The sequence below is a fragment of the Netta rufina genome, assembly GCF_964035555.1.
Source record: "Netta rufina genome assembly, chromosome: 1".
NCBI classification, from domain to species: Eukaryota; Metazoa; Chordata; class Aves; order Anseriformes; family Anatidae; genus Netta; species Netta rufina.
This window is the reverse complement of record NC_140123.1, coordinates 67,997,780-68,021,320: the sequence shown is the minus strand read 5'-3', so window position 1 is coordinate 68,021,320 and position 23,541 is coordinate 67,997,780. Positions and strand designations below refer to the sequence as shown.

At 39.0% G+C, this 23,541-nt stretch overlaps 2 protein-coding genes across 8 annotated transcripts in view; one reads left to right on the top strand and one right to left on the bottom strand.

The window, feature by feature from the left end:
* Window positions 1-12,511, top strand: part of EIF5B (eukaryotic translation initiation factor 5B) — a 32,537-nt gene extending 20,026 nt beyond the window's left edge. The window contains exons 11-24 of the mRNA XM_084306030.1: window positions 535-642; window positions 778-888; window positions 1,954-2,021; window positions 3,135-3,276; window positions 4,346-4,477; window positions 5,068-5,250; window positions 5,410-5,571; window positions 7,026-7,157; window positions 7,897-8,028; window positions 8,156-8,232; window positions 8,354-8,518; window positions 9,495-9,633; window positions 10,179-10,340; window positions 10,756-12,511. Coding sequence (XP_084162156.1) covers window positions 535-642; window positions 778-888; window positions 1,954-2,021; window positions 3,135-3,276; window positions 4,346-4,477; window positions 5,068-5,250; window positions 5,410-5,571; window positions 7,026-7,157; window positions 7,897-8,028; window positions 8,156-8,232; window positions 8,354-8,518; window positions 9,495-9,633; window positions 10,179-10,340; window positions 10,756-10,863 — 1,821 coding nt within the window. The 3' untranslated portion in view covers window positions 10,864-12,511. The remainder of the gene's footprint in view (window positions 1-534; window positions 643-777; window positions 889-1,953; window positions 2,022-3,134; window positions 3,277-4,345; window positions 4,478-5,067; window positions 5,251-5,409; window positions 5,572-7,025; window positions 7,158-7,896; window positions 8,029-8,155; window positions 8,233-8,353; window positions 8,519-9,494; window positions 9,634-10,178; window positions 10,341-10,755) is intronic.
* A 650-nt stretch (window positions 12,512-13,161) lies between these two features.
* Window positions 13,162-23,541, bottom strand: part of REV1 (REV1 DNA directed polymerase) — a 54,163-nt gene continuing 43,783 nt past the window's right edge. For 6 of the 7 annotated variants that reach the window (XM_084289522.1, XM_084289524.1, XM_084289525.1 and 3 more), the window contains 6 exons: window positions 21,430-21,663; window positions 17,655-17,763; window positions 16,443-16,654; window positions 16,123-16,282; window positions 15,047-15,149; window positions 13,162-13,582 (listed from right to left, as the gene is read on the bottom strand). In XM_084289522.1, coding sequence (XP_084145648.1) covers window positions 13,471-13,582; window positions 15,047-15,149; window positions 16,123-16,282; window positions 16,443-16,654; window positions 17,655-17,763; window positions 21,430-21,663 — 930 coding nt within the window. In that variant the 3' untranslated portion in view covers window positions 13,162-13,470. The remainder of the gene's footprint in view (window positions 13,583-15,046; window positions 15,150-16,122; window positions 16,283-16,442; window positions 16,655-17,654; window positions 17,764-21,429; window positions 21,664-23,541) is intronic. The other variant, XM_084289523.1, reaches the window with a different exon arrangement.

The window sequence follows — 23,541 nt, the reverse complement described above, 5'->3', positions numbered from 1 at the left end:
CTAATATTTAGACAGGTCCAAAAATTGGCGTAATTGAGGAAAAATATTTGATTCTGCTGATGCAAGGCAACTTGATCACAAAGAATGTGTACTTTAGTGTCATTCTTCCCCACCTTTCTCTCTCTGCTGGTGCAAGAGGCTTTTATCCTTTGTAGATGAATATTTGAGAATTTTTTAAAGCTGTATTTCTGAATTTTTCAATGCTTTTTGTGTCTGCTTATGCTCTCTATTTCCTTACCCAAGATGCTCCTTCAGACTTCATTATCAGCAAAGCTACGTGTTAGTTGATATAATTACTTAGCCTACTAGACTGTAACAACACCCCTTCCCCCAAAACAAACAAACAACAACAAAAAAACAAAAACAAACATTTCAACTCTTAGCTGTAAGATTTTTGGACTTTCCAAACAGGGAATGTCAGTCTTTGAATTGCCTGGAAAATTTACGTCCCACAATTAGCTTTGTTTTGGGTATGCGTGTAATCAGTTCAGGAAATTCTTTACACTTAACAATTTTCATATGTCTTTTATGTAGAAGCGACGAGCTGAAAATAGCAAAAATGTGAACACTGAAAAACTCAGAGCACCAGTTATTTGTGTCCTGGGGCATGTAGACACAGGCAAGACCAAAATTTTAGATAAGGTAAGATACAGAATGCGAAGGCACCCCTCCATGCATCTTACACGTGTGTGTTTTGTTGGTTAAAAACAGAATTGCACTCAAAGAGACTATTTTAAATGGCCTCTTAATGTAAATCTATGTATTTTTTGTCTTTAGCTTCGCCATACTCATGTACAGGACAGTGAAGCTGGTGGTATCACTCAGCAGATCGGTGCGACTAATGTACCCCTTGAAGCTATTAATGAACAAACTAAGATGGTGAAAAATGTAAGTAACGGCACCTCAAAGACTGTTTTTAAAAAACCTTAATTGTAAGCTGGTTACTACGTAGGCCTTGTGAGACTTCCCAACAAGAGCAGATGCCTTTTCCACCGTTTCCAGTATTGGCATTGATTTGTTTTTAATTCCTATCCTCTTTTTCCCATCTCCAAATTAAAATGGGAGGCTGTCTCAATTTTCAGTTTTATTTCATACATTTGGTTTCAGTTAATGCACTGCGACTTCAGAAAACTACGCAAATAACTGCCTGCTCTGTGCACGGCCTGCTTATTTGTTAATACTTTGATAGTAAGTCAAGACTTTCAAAACTTACTGAGTATATCTTCTGTTTTAAAAAAGCTTTGTTTTACTCTGTGTGCTGAAATTGGGCCAATTCACAGGTAATTTTATTGTTATAGTAACTGTTCTGTATTGCTTGTTCTGGGTACTACATTCTATTTTGCTTGCAGCAACTGACTGAAAAACCTTGGTAGTGATGGCTGTTTCTGAGGGATGGAAATACTACTTGTAATTTAAGAACTTCAGTTCAGTAATTCTAAAACTAGTCAGCCAAGTGCTGAGATGTTTAATGAGGAAAGTTTGCCCAGAACATTTGGCTGCTACTGAAAGTAGTGATGAGTTTGGCTTTTACAAGAGCTAAATGCCACAAACAGTAAAATCTCTCTTCATTTTATACTGAGTGTTTTTCCTACAAAAACTTAACTCACTTTTTTTTTTTTTTTTCTTTTTAAATAAATTAAAATCAGTGGAGAAGGAGAAAACGTTCACAATAAGGATGGTAAATCTCACTAGACTGAACGTGTTTTTTGTGCTATTCCCCCCCCATCTTAAAATGTTATCTGAGCTTCTGGCTACTGGATAGATAGGGGTTGTGCTGCATCGTATTTTTTTTATGCTGAAATCAGCTTTATTTTGTTTTTATGGAGGGTGCTGGCCTTCCTTAAAATATGTAACTGCATTTTTTTGAAGTGAATCCTGTCAGTAAGCTGCCAGGTCTTAAGCTTTTTCTTCTTGCATGATCTTGCCAAGATGACTAATATTTTGAAATGTTAGTTTGACAGAGAGAACATAAAAATTCCAGGAATGCTGATAATTGACACTCCAGGACATGAGTCTTTCAGGTAATGTTCATTCTCACAATACTTCCCAGAAGTGATGGCTGCATACTTTTTTTTTTTAACAAAGTACTGTGTCTTTGCCTAATTCATTGTGTTTCTTCTCCCTTTATAAAAATTGAACTAGAAGAATAAGCAGATTTGCTTATTTTGTGGGTGCTTTATATGTCTGGTTAATACCTGGCCTTTTATATCTGATTAATTTCCCGTCTTCATGACGATTCAGCCATGAATATCATAAAAAGCACATAATTATATTTTTTTCTAAATAATGTAAGAGGAAAGATGGAGGTGAGAAGCTAGCCAGGGAAGAACAGGTGAGGATGTCCAATGACCTAAGTACTCTGGTATGAAAAATTGGGACTTCTCTCCTAGCCTCCAGTTCAGTGTCCCAGCTGAGGTAACTGAGTTCATGAGACTGCAAGTTACCAGTTGCACAAGTTGACAGACTCCTACCAGTGTTCATATGCTGTCTAGAAAAAACAGTGCAAAATCAGCTTTTAACTTTAAAAGATGGTGTGCAGAACTGTTCTTGCTGAGGTGGTGCTCGGGTGAAATCCCCAAACAGAAGGATTAAGACTTTGATGTGACATTCTTGAACATAACCCTTTAAAAGCACGGAAATGCCAGGTCCTAGGGCACTTGATAAAGTTCTGATCAGTTCCTTGGCATCCTGTCACTTACAATCCTGTCACAGCTCTTCATTTTCTAGACAGGTTTTATCCAACACCACGCACGTCTGATAATCTTAGTGTTCGTGTAGTAATTTGTTATGATCTGTCTCATTCAGATTTCACTGTAACCTTCTCAATTCTCATTCAAAATGAAGCAATGCATCTTAGCTTGAAAAAAGTATATAATAGTAGGAAAACTGTCAGGAGAATTGTAGTTTCTTATTTTTGCTTACGTGTACTCAAATATATTCTGTTAAATGGGCTTTATGCTTACAGTGTAATTTCAGTGTTTCATTGATTGATAGCCCTTTGTATTTCTGAAGTGAAAATAACTACTTGATCAGCTTTAGCTTTTTGTTGGTCAATGCAAGTTTGACATGGTATTTGGTGTTTTTCTTAAAGTTCTGTTGCTACGTGACTTTTTTTTTTTCTTTTAATGCTACAGCAATCTAAGAAATAGAGGAAGCTCACTCTGTGATATCGCCATTCTCGTAGTTGACATCATGCATGGTTTGGAGCCACAGACAATTGAATCAATAAATCTGTTGAAATCTAAGAAATGCCCCTTTATAGTAGCTCTCAACAAGGTAAGATCGCTTTTCCCTCTAATAGTATGTTTTTGTACTCTAATGTATTTTGCATCTGCCATTTTTCAGTTTTCTTTCATGAACTTGAATTGTTTGTGCAAAGACTGAAGCAGTGGTTATTAGATCCATTCTGTTGCATTTTTTGTTGTCCTTGATACCCCAGTTGCTTTACAGAAGCTTTGCAGAACAATCTGGCACTTTGTTTCAGAGTTCTCACTGATAAGTTTATCTTAAAGAACTTCAGTAAATGGTTCACGTTTCTGGAAGCTGTACTTCATTTTTTTTCTCATAAGTACTTACACGGACTTGCATTCAATTGCATTTTCTTTTTTATACTATTGAAAGACTTAACTTCATCTTTAAAAGCCCTGTTTTATTTTAGCTACTGATACTTGAAGACAAGCTGTCTTTTGTGCTCATTGAACACCAGTATTTGATCACCAGTAGGAAAGATTTCAGGTTCTGCAGTAATAGGTGGTAAAGCTACTTATTTTCAGCTTCGTTGGTAGAAATGCCTTGCATAACAACCTGTGGTGGTAGAGCTGTTTGTGATGACTTGTATGAATTATAACGAGGAAATCACCCAGCTGTGTTTTGAACAGCCCCAACCTTCTCTATGAGCAGCACAGGAAAGGGTTCAAATTCACCCCTCAGTTTTACTCATTTGTTAAATGAGTGCAGTTTCTTTTCAAATAATAATAATAATAAAAATAACCTCATGAGTTGTATATGTGAAGCTATATATAGGTCTTTTTCATCTGAATGTTTTCTCCTAAACTTGATGTAATGTTTAATGTAATGTATGTAATGATAATAAGTTTTCCATGTGAGCCTTGATTATTATAATTTGACATGTTAATGTCTGAAGTAGTATTGCTATCCTGAAATACTCTGACATTGGGGAAATACATACGAGGAATATTTGCTTCAAAGCAAACAGATTTAACTTGTCTAGTGGAGCAAATGGATGGCTAGCTATGCTGGCTCATAAAATATTTCTCACGTTGTGACTTAAACATAAAGATGCCCTTTAAGTTGCATGAGATGATGTATTACTGTATTTTCTCAGATTGATAGGTTATATGACTGGAAAAAAAGTCCAGACACAGATGTAGCCGTAACTTTAAAGAAGCAGAAAAAGAATACAAAAGATGAATTTGAAGAACGTGCAAAAGCCATTATAGTGGAATTTGCAAAACAGGTAGGTTGGGATATTCAAACTTCTGTTAATAGAAGTGGTAGCAAAAATGGTGTGTGTGGGTGTGGTGTTTTTGGTCACTTCTGACACACTGGTGTTTAGCACACACGAACCAAGCTTTGTTGTTAAATCCAGCTCTTCTAACCACTCCATTTTTGGAGTTCTGGTTTGGAGACAAGTAGCAGCTAATTGCTGTGCACGGTCAGCGAAGTCATGAAGAGCAGATCAAGTTCTCTGTCCCTATTCTTTCCCTCCATGGGAATCGCCAGAGGGAAACCCATCTGGCCCTTGTTCCCTCGGACACTGGCAGGGCATGAGTCACATCAATTCTGGGAACATCTGTTGGTGACATACAATGGTGTCCAGAAGCTACATGTGGTAATTCGCTTTGTAGGGTTATCCTGTTCCACATCCAACCGTGGGTTTAAGTTACGTGTTCCATGGTATACCCTCAGTAACTTCGTTCTTTTTTAATTTGAAAAATTCAGTAGTGGTTGGCTAGGATTGGATGTTGCTGTTAATACTGGGGGGTGTGTGTGTGTGTGTATGTATGTATGTATTTTTCCCTAAGTAACTATTAATCCTGATTCCAGGGCTTGAATGCTGCCTTGTTTTATGAGAATAAGGATCCCCGCACTTTTGTTTCTCTTGTACCTACCTCTGCTCACACAGGGGATGGCATGGGAAGTCTGATAGCTCTTCTCGTTGAGCTAACGCAAACTATGCTGACCAAGAGACTGGCTGAGTGTCAAGAACTGAGAGCTCAAGTCATGGAGGTAACTCAGCAGCTATTCTTTGAAATTCACCTAGAAATATCTCCCTCCCCCGCCTCCTTCTACTTTGCTTATAATTTAAATTGAAGAGGAAAAAAAAAAAGGAAAAAAAGATGTGTTTAAATGGAGAGTAACTTTTTTTATCCCTCCCCTTTCATTCAGGTTAAAGCACTACCAGGCATGGGCACTACCATAGATGTTATTTTGATTAACGGGCGCCTGAAAGAAGGAGACACCATTATTGTTCCTGGGGTGGAAGGTCCCATAGTAACCCAGATTAGAGGTCTGCTGCTGCCTCCTCCTATGAAGGAGCTACGAGTCAAGGTATGGAAACTGCCTGGTGTATCAGCATGAAGAGAACATTTAGAACCAGGACAAAAATCAGGTTTTGATAAAACTGATATCTTAGTAGGATTCAGTTAGAGTAGCAGAGTCTGAGGGTGACTTGAAGGGGAAGGCAGTGCGTATCGAGTGTTTCTGGGTGAATGTACACGCGTATAACTGCTGGTGTGTCTGTTATAACAGCGGCAAAGAAAAGTAGCAAGGAGCTCCCTTGCAGCATGGATTAAGATGTCTACACTTCAGTAAGGGGTTCAAGCACGAGGCTAGGTGTGAGGAGGAGATGTTCGTCTTCCGTAGCAATCAGAGTATACCAGCGCAGTGACTTCTGAGTCAAAATACCCCTCGTTAAAGTGTTTTCTATAACAGGAAGCCCACACGCTTAGATTTAAGAAAAGCAACCAAGCAAGTTGCTAGGAGCAGCTGGTGAGTGGTGAAGCCCAGGACCTCTGCAGAATTTTGTGTCTTCTTCAGGAGCGTTGAAGGTTTTGCTGCCCTAGTCCTAATAGACCTGAATGTTTGGCAGCCTGATACAGCTCTGGGGTAGGGCCTTGCACAGCCTTAAGTCTGATGTCCCGCTCTGGGCTGCAGCTTTACAGTAAAAACTTAATAATTGTTAGAGAGTGGCAGGAAGAATATTGACATCTGTGCTTAGGTTACATCCTCTGCTTTGTTGGAAACTGATGCGTGTATCCTGTTTGCTGTGAGGGTATGAACTGTGAAAGCATTTCTGTCCATTTGCTTCCCTTGATTTAAAGTGGAAGATAAAGTGGTGTGTGAAACTGTTATGAGAGTGAAGTTCTTTGTGGGACTAAATAGCAACGTAACAGATCATCACGGGTTCCCAGGTCAACAAGACTGTCAGATGGGTTTTGGTATTTTGATGGGAGATGGGGTATAGAGTACCAGCACCAGATGAAGGACGCTTGATTTGGGAACCTTTAGTTGGGGAACTGGGTCAAGGTAAGATGGATTAAGCTGTTGTGTTTTTTTTTTTTTTTGAAGCAGGCAATGAGGATACATTTCAGTTCAGCCAATCCATGGGGACTTGTCATTGAAAAAGGACCCCAAATATTGGGTGTGCAGGGCTAAAGAGCAGAGGTTTGCAGGAATTAAATGTTCATTTGAGAAAGGAACCTGCCTTGCAGCTTAAAGAAAAGCACGGGGAATCTCTGCCTTAGACAATTCCCCTGCTGCTGCACCTGCTCTTCCCCTCCGAAAATGTGATGGGAGAGGGGCATGCAGACAAACACAGACAAATGTGCATGTCAGGAATATGAAGTAGACACAAAATTACTGATGGATGGGGAGAGCTGGACTTCACTGTCCTCCTGTCTTCTGTGCTTGCTGGTGGCAAGATCTTGAGCAATTCTGGCCTACTTCGTATTGCCGTGTAGCAGCTACGTGGACTCGTTGCCAGTGTGTATTCTCTTTTTCAGAACCAGTATGAAAAGCACAAAGAGGTCGTTGCTGCTCAAGGTGTGAAGATTCTTGGGAAGGATTTGGAAAAAACATTGGCTGGTTTGCCACTGCTTGTAGCTCATAAAGAGGATGAAGTCCCAGTCCTCAAGGTGAGATGGCTAATGCTGAAGTGAGACACTTAAACTGGGGGTGATTAAGTTCTCGGGTGATGAAACTCATTCAAATATTGAGAGTTCAGCGTGCAAGTAGCTTGATTTTTTTTTTTTTTTTGTGGGGTTGTGTTTTAAAAACTGTTACAATAACATGCTGTAGCCTTGTGTCCATGTGAAGTGTTGCTGTGGTAATGTTTCTGGTATCTTGATCCTTAGTTTTCCCTGATAATGGCTTTGAACTAGAAGAGTTTTTAACTCTTCTGGAAGCAGTGAGATGGCCCTTCTGCTTTCGTATCCACCTAGGCCTTGCTGCGTACAGGGCATTCATAATCCTTTTCACCTAATGGCTTTAGAGGCCCCTGTTCTTGGTAATGTACAGTTGAGCAACCAAAGGTATCGGCACACGTTTTTTTTTGTGTGTGCATTCACTCATCATGATGGCAGAAGCTTACTGTGTTGGGTGGAACAACGTGCAGTCTGTGGAGAAACGTTACCAGCTCCCAAGATGGGCACTTGCTTTGTGTTAGGTGATCATCTGCTTGCCAAATCCTCCCGTGTAGCTCAGTACAGGCGTTTCTCATGCCAGAAACAAGCTGCAGCGTGTCACGGGGCTGGCTGTGTGTGGCCTGTACTGCAAACCTGTCGGTGTGGCTGTCATACTTCAGCAGCTCACGAACAGACTTTGTAATCTGAGGAACAATGGCAATAGAACTAAAAGTTGCTTTTCTTTTTAAAGGATGAACTAATACATGAACTGAAGCAAACACTGAATGCAATCAAGTTAGAAGAGAAAGGTGTTTATGTCCAGGCTTCTACTTTAGGGTCTTTGGAAGCATTACTTGAATTTCTTAAAACATCAGAAGTGCCAGTAAGTACTTTCTGTGCTCCATCTCATGTTGTTTCTGTTGTTGTGTTCTGTTGTTTTAGTTGATAACTGTTTCCTTTCAACTCAGAAAGGTCAGTGACTGATTTCTGTGGCTTTTCCTCTTCAACAGTACGCAGGAATTAATATAGGTCCCGTCCATAAAAAAGACGTTATGAAGGCATCAGTTATGTTGGAGCACGACCCCCAGTAAGTAAATTCCTTGCTTTACCCTGTTGATAAACGCACAGAGCTGTTTCAGGAAGGCCCCCTGCCTAGCTTTAGTGTTGTGGGCTGTCTGGTAGGTAAACTGTTTGACTTCTACTTGCAGATACGCAGTCATCCTAGCGTTTGATGTGAGGATTGAACGCGACGCACAGGAAATGGCTGATAGTTTAGGAGTTCGAATTTTTAGTGCTGAAATTATTTATCACTTGTTTGATGCCTTCACAAAATATAGACAAGACTACAAAAAGCAGAAACAAGAAGAATTCAAGTGAGTAAAAGCAATCCTATTCTGTGTGCTTCCCAAGTAACGCAATCTTTTAATCGTCTTATTACTAAATGAAATTGCATTTAACTTCTTGATTGCATACTATTACTTAGCATGCATTTCTGATAGGGAGGAAGGCAGGAAAGAAGGACAATAAACTGTTAATTTTCAGGAATTCGGCAGTCTAGTCTAAATGTTTACATCTGGGATTAGATTTAGTAGGGTGGGAGTTGTGAAGCAGTTGCAAGATTTAGCAAAAACCCATCGTGTTATATGGAGTGTTTTTATTAAGGTTTGCTTTATATACTTGGTTTCCTTTCTTAGTTTCTGACAGATGGGTTAGTCTTGCAGGGCTGAGAAAACAACCAGAAGGATTTGGGTTCTTTTGTTTCATGCTTGTGCAATTCCAGTGTACGCAGCTTAATTGTGATGGTAATAACATGATTATGCCATCATTTTAAGGATTTATAAGGATCCAAAACTTAATTTTTGGAGTCAATGTCATTAGCTGATCCTCAGTAATGACAAACTAAGTAAGTGGGGGAAAATATGCATTTTTTTAATCAAAACTTGAGTTTGTATAGCTCAGCATTTTGAAGTACTTCTTCAGAAACAAAAATTTAGAATTTCTTGAGTCTCTGTGTTGGATTGTGGCAACAATATTTCTATTCCCATGCTCTTCTGAGATGATAATTATCCTGTAATTAGTATTCCTTTGGTCTCGGTCTTGTCTCGATGCCCGAACCAGTCAAAATAAAATCCATGCCAGCCATGCGTGATTATTGTTGCCTATAGTTCTGTAAGATAGTGTTGACTAGATTAACAAGAAAGACTGGACAAGAGCCTTTTCCTGCTTATTCTGTATGTGACTTGGGGTAGAAATAAATGCCCAGGATGTGCAGCAGAAGGCAGAAGCGTTAATACTCCCCGCACCGTTGCAGTAACCATTTCAAAATGCCTTCTCCTTGTTGTCTCCCAGGCATATAGCAGTATTCCCTTGCAAGATGAAAATACTCCCTCAGTTTATTTTCAACTCCCGTGACCCAATAGTGATGGGTGTCGTCGTGGAGGCAGGCCAGGTGAAGCAGGGCACTCCCATGTGCGTACCTAGCAAAAACGTAAGTAAGAGCCTCCTTCCTTCCCCACGGACGTGTGTTCGAGCGGGCAGTGGCTGGGATAAGGCACGAGGAAACGTTTGCGTGCCTTTGGTAGGAGATGAGATCCAGTGTTAGATCATCTCCTTCCAAGTGATCAGCTGTTGCATTGTGCTCTGCTGGGGGAGTTGCATCCTGCAGCAGAGAGACACCTCCTGGCCTCCGCAGTGCCCTACCAAGAAGCGGGGCTGTGGCTGTCAGCTTCCCTCCCAAATTCCCTTCCAATTCCTGTATTGTGATACAAAGGAACAAGCAAAATTTGTTCCTGGTTGCTAGTCAGGGGGCAATTCACATCCTGATATGCTGAAGGTCAACAAATTGGTATGGCAGATGAAATACAGGTGGGTTGGTGCTGCTGCCCTTTCTGTGCACGCTTACTGTGCGGTACGTGTTGCTCTGGGGTGTCTGCTCTGATGCGGTGCTTCGGATGGGCAACTGGCAGGAATTTAGAGAAGGATGTGTGCACGGGTTTTGCTCACGTGTCTTACACTTTCTTCATTGTATTACAGTTTGTTGAAATTGGAATAGTTACAAGTATTGAAATAAACCACAAGCCGGTGGAGGTTGCAAAGAAAGGCCAAGAAGTATGTGTTAAAATAGAACCTATTCCTGGTGAATCACCTAAAATGTATGGGCGACATTTTGAAGCAACAGACATCCTCGTCAGCAAGGTAAAAGCCATCTGTATTTTTGGTTCATGACGCAATGGGTAACTTGCTTGAAGTGGAAATGTTGCGCAAAGCCTGGAAAATTAATATTAGCAACCTTCCATCAGGCTGAGACACTTGAAATTATTCATGCGTCGCATTGTTCAGCAGTGTTTCTCTGTAGCCTTGTTTTGGGATCTGTAGTGGTGCTGCTTGAGAGGAACGATGGACTGTGACTAAAAATACCTGGCAGCTCGTTGCATCGGAGAGGGTAAATGGCAAACGAGCTGTTCGCATACCTTCGTACGTAGCTGGTGCTCAGAGCAGCGGTCCTGTTTGCCTGGTTTTGGATGTGTGCAATGCACAGCGGCCTTGGCGTGGTGGAAGCAGTTACTGTTACTGATCCGTGTTTCTGATGGGTTTGCCTTGTGTGTTACAGATCAGCCGTCAGTCCATCGACGCTCTGAAGGACTGGTTCAGGGACGAAATGCAGAAGTCTGACTGGCAGCTTATAGTAGAGCTGAAGAAAGTGTTTGAGATCATCTAGCTACCTTTTTGCAGCAATGGGGAGGCAGGAATAAACTTGCTGTTCCTGTTCTAAAAGTTACCAACAAAGTCGTATATTGAAGACAGTGTTGGATATATGTTTGGGAGGAAAATATGTGGATAAAATGTTTTCCATGAGAAACCAAGAAATTTACACTGGTTTGACAGTGGTCAATTTACATGTTCCCACGGTTCCAATGTGCCTGTTCACCTTTCCCACTGCCCTTCCTAATACTGGCTGCTGTTTTAAAGTTTGCCCTTTCTTCTCTTACACTTTCCTTCCACCCTTTTTCCCTCCTCTCTCCAAAATAAAGTAAAATAAATTGAATTTTTATTACAGAACTAAAGCTCTTTCACTTTTATACTGATGAGATCAGTACTGCAGTATTTGATTAACCAAGCTTCTGCAGACTTTGTGATTCTTGGGACATTTTTGATGTAAGAAGTACTTCTTTATTTATGCATACCTCTTCCCTTGACTCTCTTTTCCAATATTCTTCTGCTTTGTGCCTATAGACATTTTTTTAAATAGAAAATTAGGCAATTGGATATTTCTGTATTTGCTTTGTGTGAAACAATGATGTAAAGCATAGTTGGCCGCCTTTTACTGCTTGTACAGTTCATCAAAAGTCAACCTGTAATCATTATAACGCAGAGCCGCAAATAAAGGAGATGGACATGGTAGCCCCTTTGTTTTACAGTTTGCTTCAATAAACCAAATGTCACCTCCTGGGCCCTTACAGACAGTGGAGGTGCCGGGCTGAGGCTTGCCTCCCCCTGCCTGGCCAGCAGCAGGGGCTTCTTCTGGCTTCTCTTCCCCGTGCTGAGCGTGTGCTGTGCGTGGCGCTTGCGGTGGCTCACACCTTTTATTGTGTTTAGCAGGTCAGAAATACCAGAGGTCACTGCAGGCGTAGGTGAGTGTAGCTGCAGCATCTTCCAACCACTCTTCAGAGTGGCAGTAAGCACAGGCAGAGCACTCGTCCCCAAGTAAGCGGTGACTTTGGACGCTGTCCCAGACCTGTCGAGCCATCCAGCATCACGGGACTGGACCAGTTCAAAAGTAACGACCAGGAATCAGTCTAACCCCAGCATTGCCTGACCCTGCCTTCCCTTTGGTTGCCCTCCTAGATCGACCTGTAATCAGGTCCTCTCCTGGTAATTTCCAACTCATGGTGAGCGATGCCTAACAAATACTTCTCAAAAGCACAAGCTGAAGCAAAATCAATAATGACCTTTTATGTAGCTGAGATTTTTAGCATTTAAAATATTTATAAAAAAAAATCTAACTTGTAACAGGCAGCTTGATCTGATCACGTTTCTTCTGTCCCTTTTATTTCTTCATTTTCTCTGGTTAGACAAACATGAATTTCACAATAGGGATTGTGTGAACTCCATTAGAGGAACACGTAATGACGTGCCACCTTGGATTCCCGTATCAAACTTACCAGACTCTTTGTTTTGTTTGTTAAGACTTTAACCTTGCCCTTGACCCAGGACCTTTTCAGTATGGTTGGCGTGTGGTACAAGTTCACATCACTGGGCATGTCAGTGATTTAGAGTAGGATGATCTCAAGTGTCACGGTGAGGAGACTGCATTTAATTGTAATAATTTTCTTTTGCAAACTATGCAATCATGAAAGCTACTCTAATAAAAAGTTCTTAAGTTAAGAACACTGATGTGAAACAATGTGGTCTTGATGTATTCTTGTTTCCTCAAGTACAAAATGGAAAAGGATGATCCTATTTTTGCAGGCTGCTGTTATGAGCCTTGTAGAAATGCCTCCACTAAGAGGTTTTAAGGCAGCAGGTACCTTGAATAAAATATTTAAGGGCTTGAAGCAGGGATCAATGAGAGAGAATGAAAACACAAGTAATCCTCTTTTCTTTAGGAGCATGTCTTGAGCAGCACTCGTGGGATCAAAGCTGTGTATCTGACACCTAACTAGTAAAATACGTTCTTGAACTTCAGCAAATACATTCTTCTACAGAAGCAGTCACCAAGCTGGTTTTCTTAAATGGAAAAGGGTTTCCCATTACTTTGTCCAATTGCATATTGGTGACCCTCCTGAGGTTCCTCTCAGCCCCTTTCTCCAGGCTGTTGAGGTCCCTCTGGACACAGCACACTCCTCTGGTGACTCAAATGGCAGTTTGTGTTACACACACACTGTCTGCAGTAACATCAGTGGAGGGCCATGGTGTCGAGCCATGTCATTGCAAAATGAACCAAAGCCGCAGCTTTAGTAACAGTGATCGGCTGTATTCAACTGAAGCATGACAAAATGGAATCAGTACAAAAATATACATACAGTTCTTTATTAAACAACTGTAAACACTTCACTGTAAAAATCCATAAAACTTTATAAACAAACATTTTGTAAATAGATTCTATACTACAATAAAAGAATTTTAACACAATTATTTACATGCAATACTGACAAATTTGGCACTTTCTGAAAAGAAATGTACAAAACACTTTGTTGTTTAAAAAGAAATTTGAAATTATAAAAACTCAGGGCATTACTATCATGCACTTTGCAAATACCTCACAAGCACTTATGGCACAGCTAGCAGAGAGCTCCAGGCTCTCATCAAGCTCTTTACTACAAGTTCAGATAACTTTTAATGTGCTTCCGTAAGTTTGTTGTAAAACTACCTGAACATTGTCAAGAATGAAGTCAAATGCCATATTCCAAACCGATTCCACAGATGATTGCATTAACCTGGAGGGAAGAAGGAAAAAAGAGGGAGAAAATTACAACTACAGAACTGCTTTTTTTTTTTTTTTTTTTTTTATTAAACATTTACTTTTGGTCTTCACACTGGAAAACAAGATCACAATGGTACACCGTGTGTATTTTGACTTGATTTTGGTAAAGCCTTCTCTCTTCAAATATACCAAGCCTTAGCTAATGCCACAGGTTCCTCTGACATTCACTGGCAATACTTCTGATGTAAATGGTATCACCAGTTTGTAAACCTTAGCATTTTGCAGTGGTTGTAAGCATGTGCTTTAAGTGGTAGCCTTCTAAAAACTTTACTAAAGAATCAAAAATGGCAAGATTCTGGATCCCAATCTTTCCTTTCTTAAATCAACGCATACGTGCTACAACCTTCTTCCAACAAATGCCATCATAGTTAAGGCATTTTAATAATACGTGTTGAGGGCACTATATTGTGTGTATCACCAGAAGTGGAAGAGAATCACGGACACGCAGAGCTAAGTATGAGCTACCTCTGTCATTCAGCTGCCACTACAAGCAAATTAAAGGAAGAAAATGCTGTAGGCAGGCATTTTAAATGCATCCTGTGTCCTCTCTCTCTCTAGATCCCCGTCTAGATGGCCATTACAGGAGAGCAGAGGGCCCCTACACGTACAGCTTAGTAGGACCTGGTATCAGTTTCATATTGACAATTGTGTGTTATTTGACTCCTGTTCCTTGTCCTACACGTAGCAGCCTTCAGAGAGCCGTACTGCCACCAGTGCTGATCTCACCAGCAGCAGGATGTGATGCTGTCCCAACTTTTATAAAGAATTTACTGTACAGCTTTCAACAAAGCAGTTAACTGCACTGAGCATTTCTTGTTTTCTGAAACCTGAAGATATCCCATAATACAAAAGAGTAACCAAGCTTTTGCACTGTTGTAGTCCTTTGTGTGCTGATTAGTTCTGAGAATTAAGTATTTTCCAAACCAAAGACACTGAAAGCTGAGCAGCGCAGCTATCAGTGAGTAAGCACATCATGAAGGGAACTTGGGCTTCCTGACATACGGGAGGAGCAAACGGAGCACAGTAACAAAGTAATGAAAACAGATTTAATAGGATTGGAGAGGTGAGACAGATCTGGATACAGAACTGAAATCAGATGAAACAAATGAGAGATCTAAGGCAGCATGACAAATGAAAACAGGATGAAGAAAAGGGACAATGACAACAAAAATTATCCTGTCTGGAAACAAAGTACTTTGTAGCAAATAATATTAAAAAGATACCATTAATTTTTCACACATTGCCTATTTTATCAGACCAACCTTTTTCACCCCATTTTTAAAATAAAATTTAAGCTTAAAATATTTACACTCTTCAGTGGAATGCCAAAGAGACTTGTGGTCTCACACTGAAGTACCTAGTGCATAAGTGCAAACAAAACCAGCCCAAACATCACAAACATTAGCAATTAAGCTACCTTTTCATGTATTTAACCACCAGATCTAACTTTTCCAAATCTTTTTCTTCTATTAGATCAGTACAATACTTCACAACCTGTAGAATGTCTTCTTCCATAGGATCTGTAAAAGAAAAATATATTAAAAAAATGAAGAGAACCATTCTCCAAATATACTTAATTATTACAGAATAATTAGAATATACTAGAAAAAATTGTCAGTGTTAGCCTATCAGGTGCCAATTTGACAACTGCTGTATTCCTGTATCTCCCCCAACATCAGAAGTTCTGTACATAAACGGACTGCAACAACCTGAAATATCTGGCTTGTCAATCTCTCCTTTTCATTCCCTCCCACCCCCCTTGTAAGGAGAAATTACAGCCAAGCTCATATTAACCAAAAGGAAAAGAAATATGGATTTAGAACGGAATAGCTCTTTTGAAACTCTTAGGTGAATAGCAGTGTTCAGGACAGGAAGAATCTTGGAGGTCAGATTTTCCAGGATAATAAGGGATTGCTAATTGTGTGACATTTTGTTGAAATTCAAATCACAATTTAACAATGGTGTTAAGCTTCTGCAATATATCCTAAAATTCCTCTCTCATATTTTTGTGAAAAATATGCATTCCTTTCTCTCTAAAATGACATCTTCCCAAAAAAGAAATTTCTTTTAGAAATCTCCCACTCTAATGGCTGTTAACCTGGTGGACAAAATAAGGAAAACCTTTCATACAAGTAGCATCAAGGCATACGGCAAGAGCCTGACAAGTGGGCTGAAGAGAAAGTAGGTGGATTTTCATGGTTGTAAGCAAGAAACAGGAGCTGGCAAGAACACAAAACAACAACTGAGTAGGAAGAATCAAGTTACTACAACACTACAAAGCAGTAAGACTGCAAGACTGCTGTGAGAAGCAACCAGTGAAAGCAAGAGTGAATGAAGAAGGAAGAAAATACAAAAAGCCTGCTTTCCTTGTGATGCAAGACAAGGAAATCCTTAAATCCTTTTTTGTATCCTTGTGATACAAATTTTGTATCCTTGTGATACAAAACAGCTTTCCTTGTGATGCAAGATCATTGCTAGCATGCCATCCCTTACCTGAAATAGTTGTTATCCATTCTTTCAACAATGTCTTTACATCATTGAATTCAACAGCTCCAGCTAGGTTGGGTGCCTGTGGCCTGAACGAACCAGGCTGTTCAGTCTGCAGAGCTGATGGGCCTGAACAATCCGAAGTTGATGGAACTGCTTCTGGCTGCTGCAAACACAGAAGTTGGTAATGCTCAGTCTGACAAATACGGTAACACCAGATACATGCACGTATAGGTAAGTATATACTAAAGAATCCAGTAAACAAGCTGGTTTTGTGAACACGGACAAAGCCTGAAGAAATGGACACAGCAAGCTGTTACAATTACCTGAGCAGCTGTTCCTTCCTGTTTCAAAAAGCTATCTATTAGCTTCTGTGGGCTTCCAGATGTAGCTGGCATGTTTTTTGCAGGGCTACCCAGGAGTTTGTTTTTCAAAGGACTCTGAATCTTTTTTGCAGGGCTGACTGGATTTTTTTTCCTGATTTTTTTCTTGTTTTTCATTGTCGCATGCTTCGGGTGTGGGCAAGGATTTTTGGATACTGAAAAAACACAGGAATAGTTGGTGATTGATACATTTAAAATTTAATACTTTTCCATTGAAAAGGAAGCCTCCATCTTCCATAACAATCTATGGATCAATTGGGAAAATATAACCTAGATAAAATGACTTAGCTTCCACATGCCATTTTGGATATAGGCAATGGTTTAAGTACCTGGACAGCACTGCTATACATTAGCGTACTTAATTATGAGCCTTTTAAATATCAAGCATTTCAGTGCTTGAATATGAGCAGCTAGTGAAACCTGAAGCCCACTGGATGAATTGCTTCACCCTAGAGCACTGTCCAACCTAGATACCCGCTAAGACTTTCCACCAGTGATTATCAAAAAAACAGCAGCAAAAAGGTCCCCAAACTGCTTTTATCTGCAGTAGTCCACTGACTGAAACCAAGGTTTCATTGTAATAACGCAGTATTAAACTGACAATGAACCCACTGGCATTTCCAACCTATTTTATGACACTCACTTTCACAGGGAAGTTACCTCATTTCTTCAACTGATTATAAAAAGGAGACCTAAGTGATCAGCTCTGAGTAAAATCATCCATCAGACAGGGGGAGATGAATCATCTCTCTAGTTCCCTGAAATCTGTACTACTGCTATATAAACCACGAGGATGCTAATCTGAGCATACATGTTTACCTAAACCGAGTACTGAAGACGCAGTACTTTAAATCACGAGACGTACCAAGTTTACATTCCATCCTGCAAACATAAGGACGTGAGCGGTTTCGTGTCACAGTCCCAATGAATTGAATTAATTTCCCATTTCAGTACAGCTAGGCATCTGTTTGCAAAATGAGGCCACAGCTGGTGGTAACTCACTGTCTACCAAAAATACAGAAATTCGATTTAACACAGTATCGTCCCAGATGCTTTGTTTATATTTTCTGGTTTGTATTTAGGGTTGCATAAATCTCTTCAAATAGTAAACAACAGCTCCTATATAGAACTATTGTACAACTAATATATACTTACCAAAAGTATTAGCAGGTTGCTGCTCGGGTTGCTTTTGCCTTTGATCGTATGCATCTCTCAGTTCTGCTTGCAACTCAGCAGGTAGCGCAGCAAAAACCTCAGGGTCCACCTGAACAGTGACAGAAGATTCATTTGATTATTTTACCAGAAAGCAACACTGCTTGCTTTCCTCTAGATTACCAACGTAAGAACAGTAGTTCCGTTTTATGCCAAGCAAAAATAAATGAAACACAGCTGAAGCACTGTAAAGTAAAATATGTCGTACGTTTTCTTCACGTACCTAAACTTGTAACAACTACAAAATCTTCCTTTTACCATTAACTCTACATTTTATGGAATTACTATTTACAGGCATGTAACACACTAACCATTAAAAATGATCACAGGTGTTATTATAACAGCCCCCCCTCCCCCCAAGATGTTCTATCTTTACTCACCTACTATTATACAGTACAGCTAGATTAACAGCACAATTAAGCCTAAGTCGGAGAACATTTCACTCCAATTGCCAAACTCAATCACTTTGACAACTGGACTTCTGTTCCTCCTTTTCTTTTGATACCGCTACATTCCTCAGACAAAATATCCTTGGGAATAGTCTTGCTTCTTTAAGTACAGGAAACACAAATCCAGCTACCTTGTATTTTAAAATAACACTACAGAATTTTAGTATTCCATCCCTTTATTGACTGATAAAAATTGAGTCCATTCCAACTGGCATAGAGGCTTGGATTCTATATAGGAAACCGTTTGTGAGTATGCCAGTTGCAATACTCATGTGGACAACAGAAAATGTCACATATCATCTTCCCCCACTATGTGGCTGAATGAGCAAATTAGTGCCCATCTATTCTTGTATTCTGAGTTGCCCAACCTTCTTGAACAGTGTTTCCAACTCATAGCCTGCAAAATCTAATTCATAAAAGCAAACCTATCCTTTAGAGATTTAAATTTGCTCAGTGGGAGAATGCCCTTCATTTCTCTGGTAAAAAATTCTGAGATGTGCACAAACAACAACAAAAAATACCCCAAACCTGCATTACTATTTTAAGTGCACGATACAGTTTCAATCATTATTAGAGATACCGTATTTAAAATACTGGTATACACCTAAGAGCTATACCTTATTTTCAATGGATATTTGTTTTTTTTTTTTTTTTTTTTTTTTTTCCAACTGTAAAATGTATATATTTGTCAGGAAAGCAGACTGTGCCATTCGCATGTTATGTCTAAATTATATTGATAACAAACACGATCATGCTCCCACAGGTAAAAGTCATCAAAAGTCAGAACGATGAACAAAGTTTTTTGCATTTTTAGAACTCCATGTGCCAACATATTTTTCACTGCATGAAATATGTGCTAATTAAAGGAAGAAATGGGAACAACTCTGGCCTCAATTGCTCTACACATCGCACAGAATGAACCATTGTAGTGGAATGTTGCCAATCAAGTCTTAAATCACCAATCAACTCTTAGAAGTCACCAATCACAGCTTATTAAATAAAATATATATTTAAAAATAATTTAGAACTGTTTTTAAAAGGTTAACATCCACTGGCTAAGCATTCAAGAATTCAGGAATTTGGAAGTCCCAGTATAAACATTTTTTGTGTATGAATTGCAACTGTTCCAGGACACGACCTAATTCATTCAGAAATAAGGCAGTACAGGGAACTGACCATGATCATTCCCCCAACCGCTGCCCTGTCAAAGTATAACATTTACTCTAGTGACATTGTCCTAATGTAGCTGTATCACATCCTCATATACCTCTATACCTGAAATCTATTACTAGGTTTTGAACAAAAATGATGTTAAACGTTTGTACTTTTGACAATAATAAAAAGAAGCTATTCAACCACATACGTATTATGTATATATACAATCATATATGCATTATGCATTAAACTCGGACCTAAGTGAGAAAATGAAAATTGTGAATCTTAGTTTACCTTTTTTTTTTTTTTTTTTTTTTTCCAAATAAAGGAAGCTTAAAGGTTTTCAGGAGAAAGTTTGGAGTACAAGCATAAGGCATTCTCAAATAGATAGTATGGATATCTAGACAGCATGGATATCTGTCCTGCTTTTGGCTGGGATAGAGTTAATTTTCTTCATAGCTGCTCTCACAATGCTGTGTTTTGGATTTTTGATGAAAACAGTGGTAATAACACTCCCACGTTTTCAGTTGTTGTAGAGCAGTGCTTACACAGAGCCAAAGGCTGTTCAACTTCTCGTGCTGCCCAGCCAGCCAGGAGGTTGGGGGTGCACCAAGAGCTGGGAGAGGACACAGCCAGGGCAGGTGACCAAGTGGATTCCTGTACCACCTGGTGTCACGCTCCTAAGCTGATGTGTTTGGATTGAGTAACACAGTCACAAAGTGCACTAGGAGATGAGAAACAGGAAAACAGCATAAACTAACCGTGCAAATTACAGATTTCTAACAGTTTCAAAAACTTATTAAAAAAACAGAAAAGACAAAAATAATTAATTCTCAACCACTGAATATATGTATAAGGCATAAATATGATAAACTAAATGCAATTTTTACGGAAAGCCATACATAGTTATAACTTTCTCTGAGAAAAGAGTACTGCATGGTGTACGAAGTGAGGAGGGATGTGATTTCACAGCATAATTTAACCTGCAAGTCCAAGATACACTCATTGATAGGCAAGAGTTTAAGTGCTTAATTTAAAACAGCTGAGGGACGGAGAATTCCTTTACTGTTCTCACAACATCCCCATATGGAAAAGCCAGCTGTGTGGTTCAGGAATGCAAACTGATCCAACTGTTTCTGAACCAATCAACTTGGATTAAGGTGAAGAAATTTTAGTAGCAAAATGGACTGCACATCTTTTAAATAATAATTATGCATTAATTGCTGTTTAGCGAAAGCTGGTCAGGAATTTCTACCTGATTTCCAAAGCATTCTTTGTCAGCTAAGCAGCATTACACCTTATAAACAGCAGCAAACATCTCTCTATAAATCTGATTTGATAACAGCAAGTGACATAGCGAAGAGAAAAATAAAACAGAGCAGTACTCACAATAATTTTAAGTCATTCATATGCAAGATATCATATCTTTGGTATTCTAATCTGTTTTTTTTTTTAATTTTTTTTTTTTTTTTTACCCTACATCTGTTCAGCACCACCTTGGACTGAAGGGTGGAATATCAGTAGGAGCATCATTACCAGCTACTGGCTCCCCTCCTAGGCCACTATTCTGAGAAACAACTTTGCATTTTCCTTGTCCTGAACCAGCTTCTCATTCCAAAATTATGGAGATATGCACAATCTTAGCCATGCCTGCTTCTCTCCCAAGAATGTGATATGAACAATCAAATCTGTGGAAGCTGGTAGGTTGGCTTTACACCATCAGAGCATCCACTTAAATAGTGAGTCTCCTGTGACTAGCTAAGCTGATTTATGATGGCTTGAGACTGATGGTGCAGTGTAATTCAGCTGCAATGCAGAAAAACAGCTATTTACACACTAGATTGCAAAGCGAAGTGTAAATGAGGGGTTTTACATTAAGTAACAGCAAAAACAGACATACTGATGACTATAAATCTTTAATAAACACCTATCATACTTCATTTGTGATGGAGAAAGTTACATTTGAAAGCACAGACTTTTGAAAGATATTAAAGGATCATAAATAAACTTTGAGTAAGTAACAGATTATAGTAATTCTGGCTCAAGAAAAAAAGCTGTTAACTTGCCCTGCAGGTAGAAAGTTAACATTTATTGATACCGTGCAAACATCCTACCTGTGAGAAAGCTGGCAAGGCAATTACATTAATTCCCGTATTGGCATTTGGTTCTTGGAGCTCTGGTACTTGTAAAAGCACTGTTCCAACTGGTTGTGAGAGAAGTGCAGTGCTACAGCCATTTATTGGCTCTTTTTTGCTCTCTCCGTAAGTCTCTCCTTGCTGAATGGTGTATATTTGTTCTACTTGTTCTCGGAGATCAGGTGGCAGAGCTTCTAGCACAGACTTATCTAGCTACAAATACAAAAAAGCTTTTAGGTTCTGATCTATCACAAAGTTAGTTTTAACCCTCCCCTGCTCCCCCCCCCAAAGTTCTATAGTCTTTGAATTTTGGAAAAAAAAAAATAAAAAAATCTGCGTATGCAAACACATTTGGTGACCTGATGCTCTCTGCAGCAGTGAGATGTAAATTAAAAAAAAAGTCATTTAAACACAGATCAGTAAATATGAATGCTCAATTTTATCTTTTCACGATATTTAGGGTTCTCATCACAAATTACATTCAAGTTTTCCTCTACAGATAAGAAAACGAATTTTCTGAGTTCAAATTATACAGGTGACATGTTGATATGAATGCTAAATTATGTGGTTCAAAACAGTAAGCAATTCATTTTTCTTTATATCATTCCAAGGATAAAATGTTATCAGCTTACTTTAACTCTATTACATATTTGCACACTGTCAGATTTTTGCCATAGATTTTGACAAAGAAATGAGCTTTAAACTTTTTTCCTTACTGCAATTGGTATTTACCATCAATTATCAACTTGAAATAACTAAGATGACTGCTCAGTACCCAGAAGTTGTCAGCACATACAATGACAGCTGCAGAAGTGAGGAAATGAATATGACAAACAGATTCACAGTGTAATTTTTCTCACAAGTAAAATTTGAGTGAAAGTATGTAGTTTTGCCTTTAAGTTCTACTAAAGGAGATTCCATAGGACTGCTAGAAAACTTTGCCTTTCACCTTTAAGAAGATTTGGAGATTGATGCGTATAATAATCCTATAAAGATCTTCTGGAAATTAATTCTGGTTTTAAAATAATCGTGCTGTTTCTTTCCTAACACAGTGTATATAAGCAGCATTACAGGACTGTCACCATGCTTTCCGTGTACCGAATTCCATATTATAATATGGTTATTACACAAAAAAAAAAAAAAAAAAAAAAAAAAAAAAAAAAAAAAAGATGTGCCTATTGTGTGATAAGGTCACCGAAGCTATAGAAACCATACTGCACAGCTACTGCTTTTTTTTTTTTTTTAACATTTTTAAAAATATAATATTGTTACATACTGCTTCTATAAGATAATCTGAGAAAGTGGATGAGCTCCACATTGTTCAGCCAGGTTGCCTGTATGTCCTGAGTTAGCTTTAGCATTGCATTACAGAAAAAAAATGTTTTCTGCCAAAAGCATACTCGGCTTCTAAAATTGTATAGATATTTGGGAAAGTGGTTAACAAAACATCAGCAATTGCTTTTGCAGACTTAAATTACAGAAATTAGAACTACAGATTTTTACAGTAAAGCATGGAAGACTGTTTACACCTAAGACGTCTACAGAATTCAGTACAACTTGCTCATAACTGACCTTTAAAACCAGATGCCTGCTTAGATAACGTAGGGGCTAGAACTAAGGATCTTCCTTTGTTAAAAAAACAAAACCAAAACAACAGCCAGACAACCAAAAAAATCCAACCCGCAAAGAAATATTTTGCTTAAAGACTGTACCCCTCTCATCTAAAAGTTGATGTTCCCAGCTTCAATACCAAGAAAACTTGAAAAAACATATAAAGATTAATAACTACATTTAAATACAAATAGTTTGATGTGATTTTAGGATGAAATTTAGAACACAGCTACTGTAGAAGGATATGAGGTAGTGTGGGAAAGGCTGCCATTCCATTCTTTCTCATCAACTAACATCTGAAGACAGATTTATAGTGTATTTTAAAGACTGGTGTACAGTACAGGACTTTAAGAAATACGTTGAGAAGGCTATTTGATCCCTTTGATCAGTTGGGATTCGGTGGCCTTTGTAGGTCCTTTCAACTGAATTACTCCAATTCTAAAGTGAATTTGTCCTGCAACAGACAGAGTATGCTTAAGC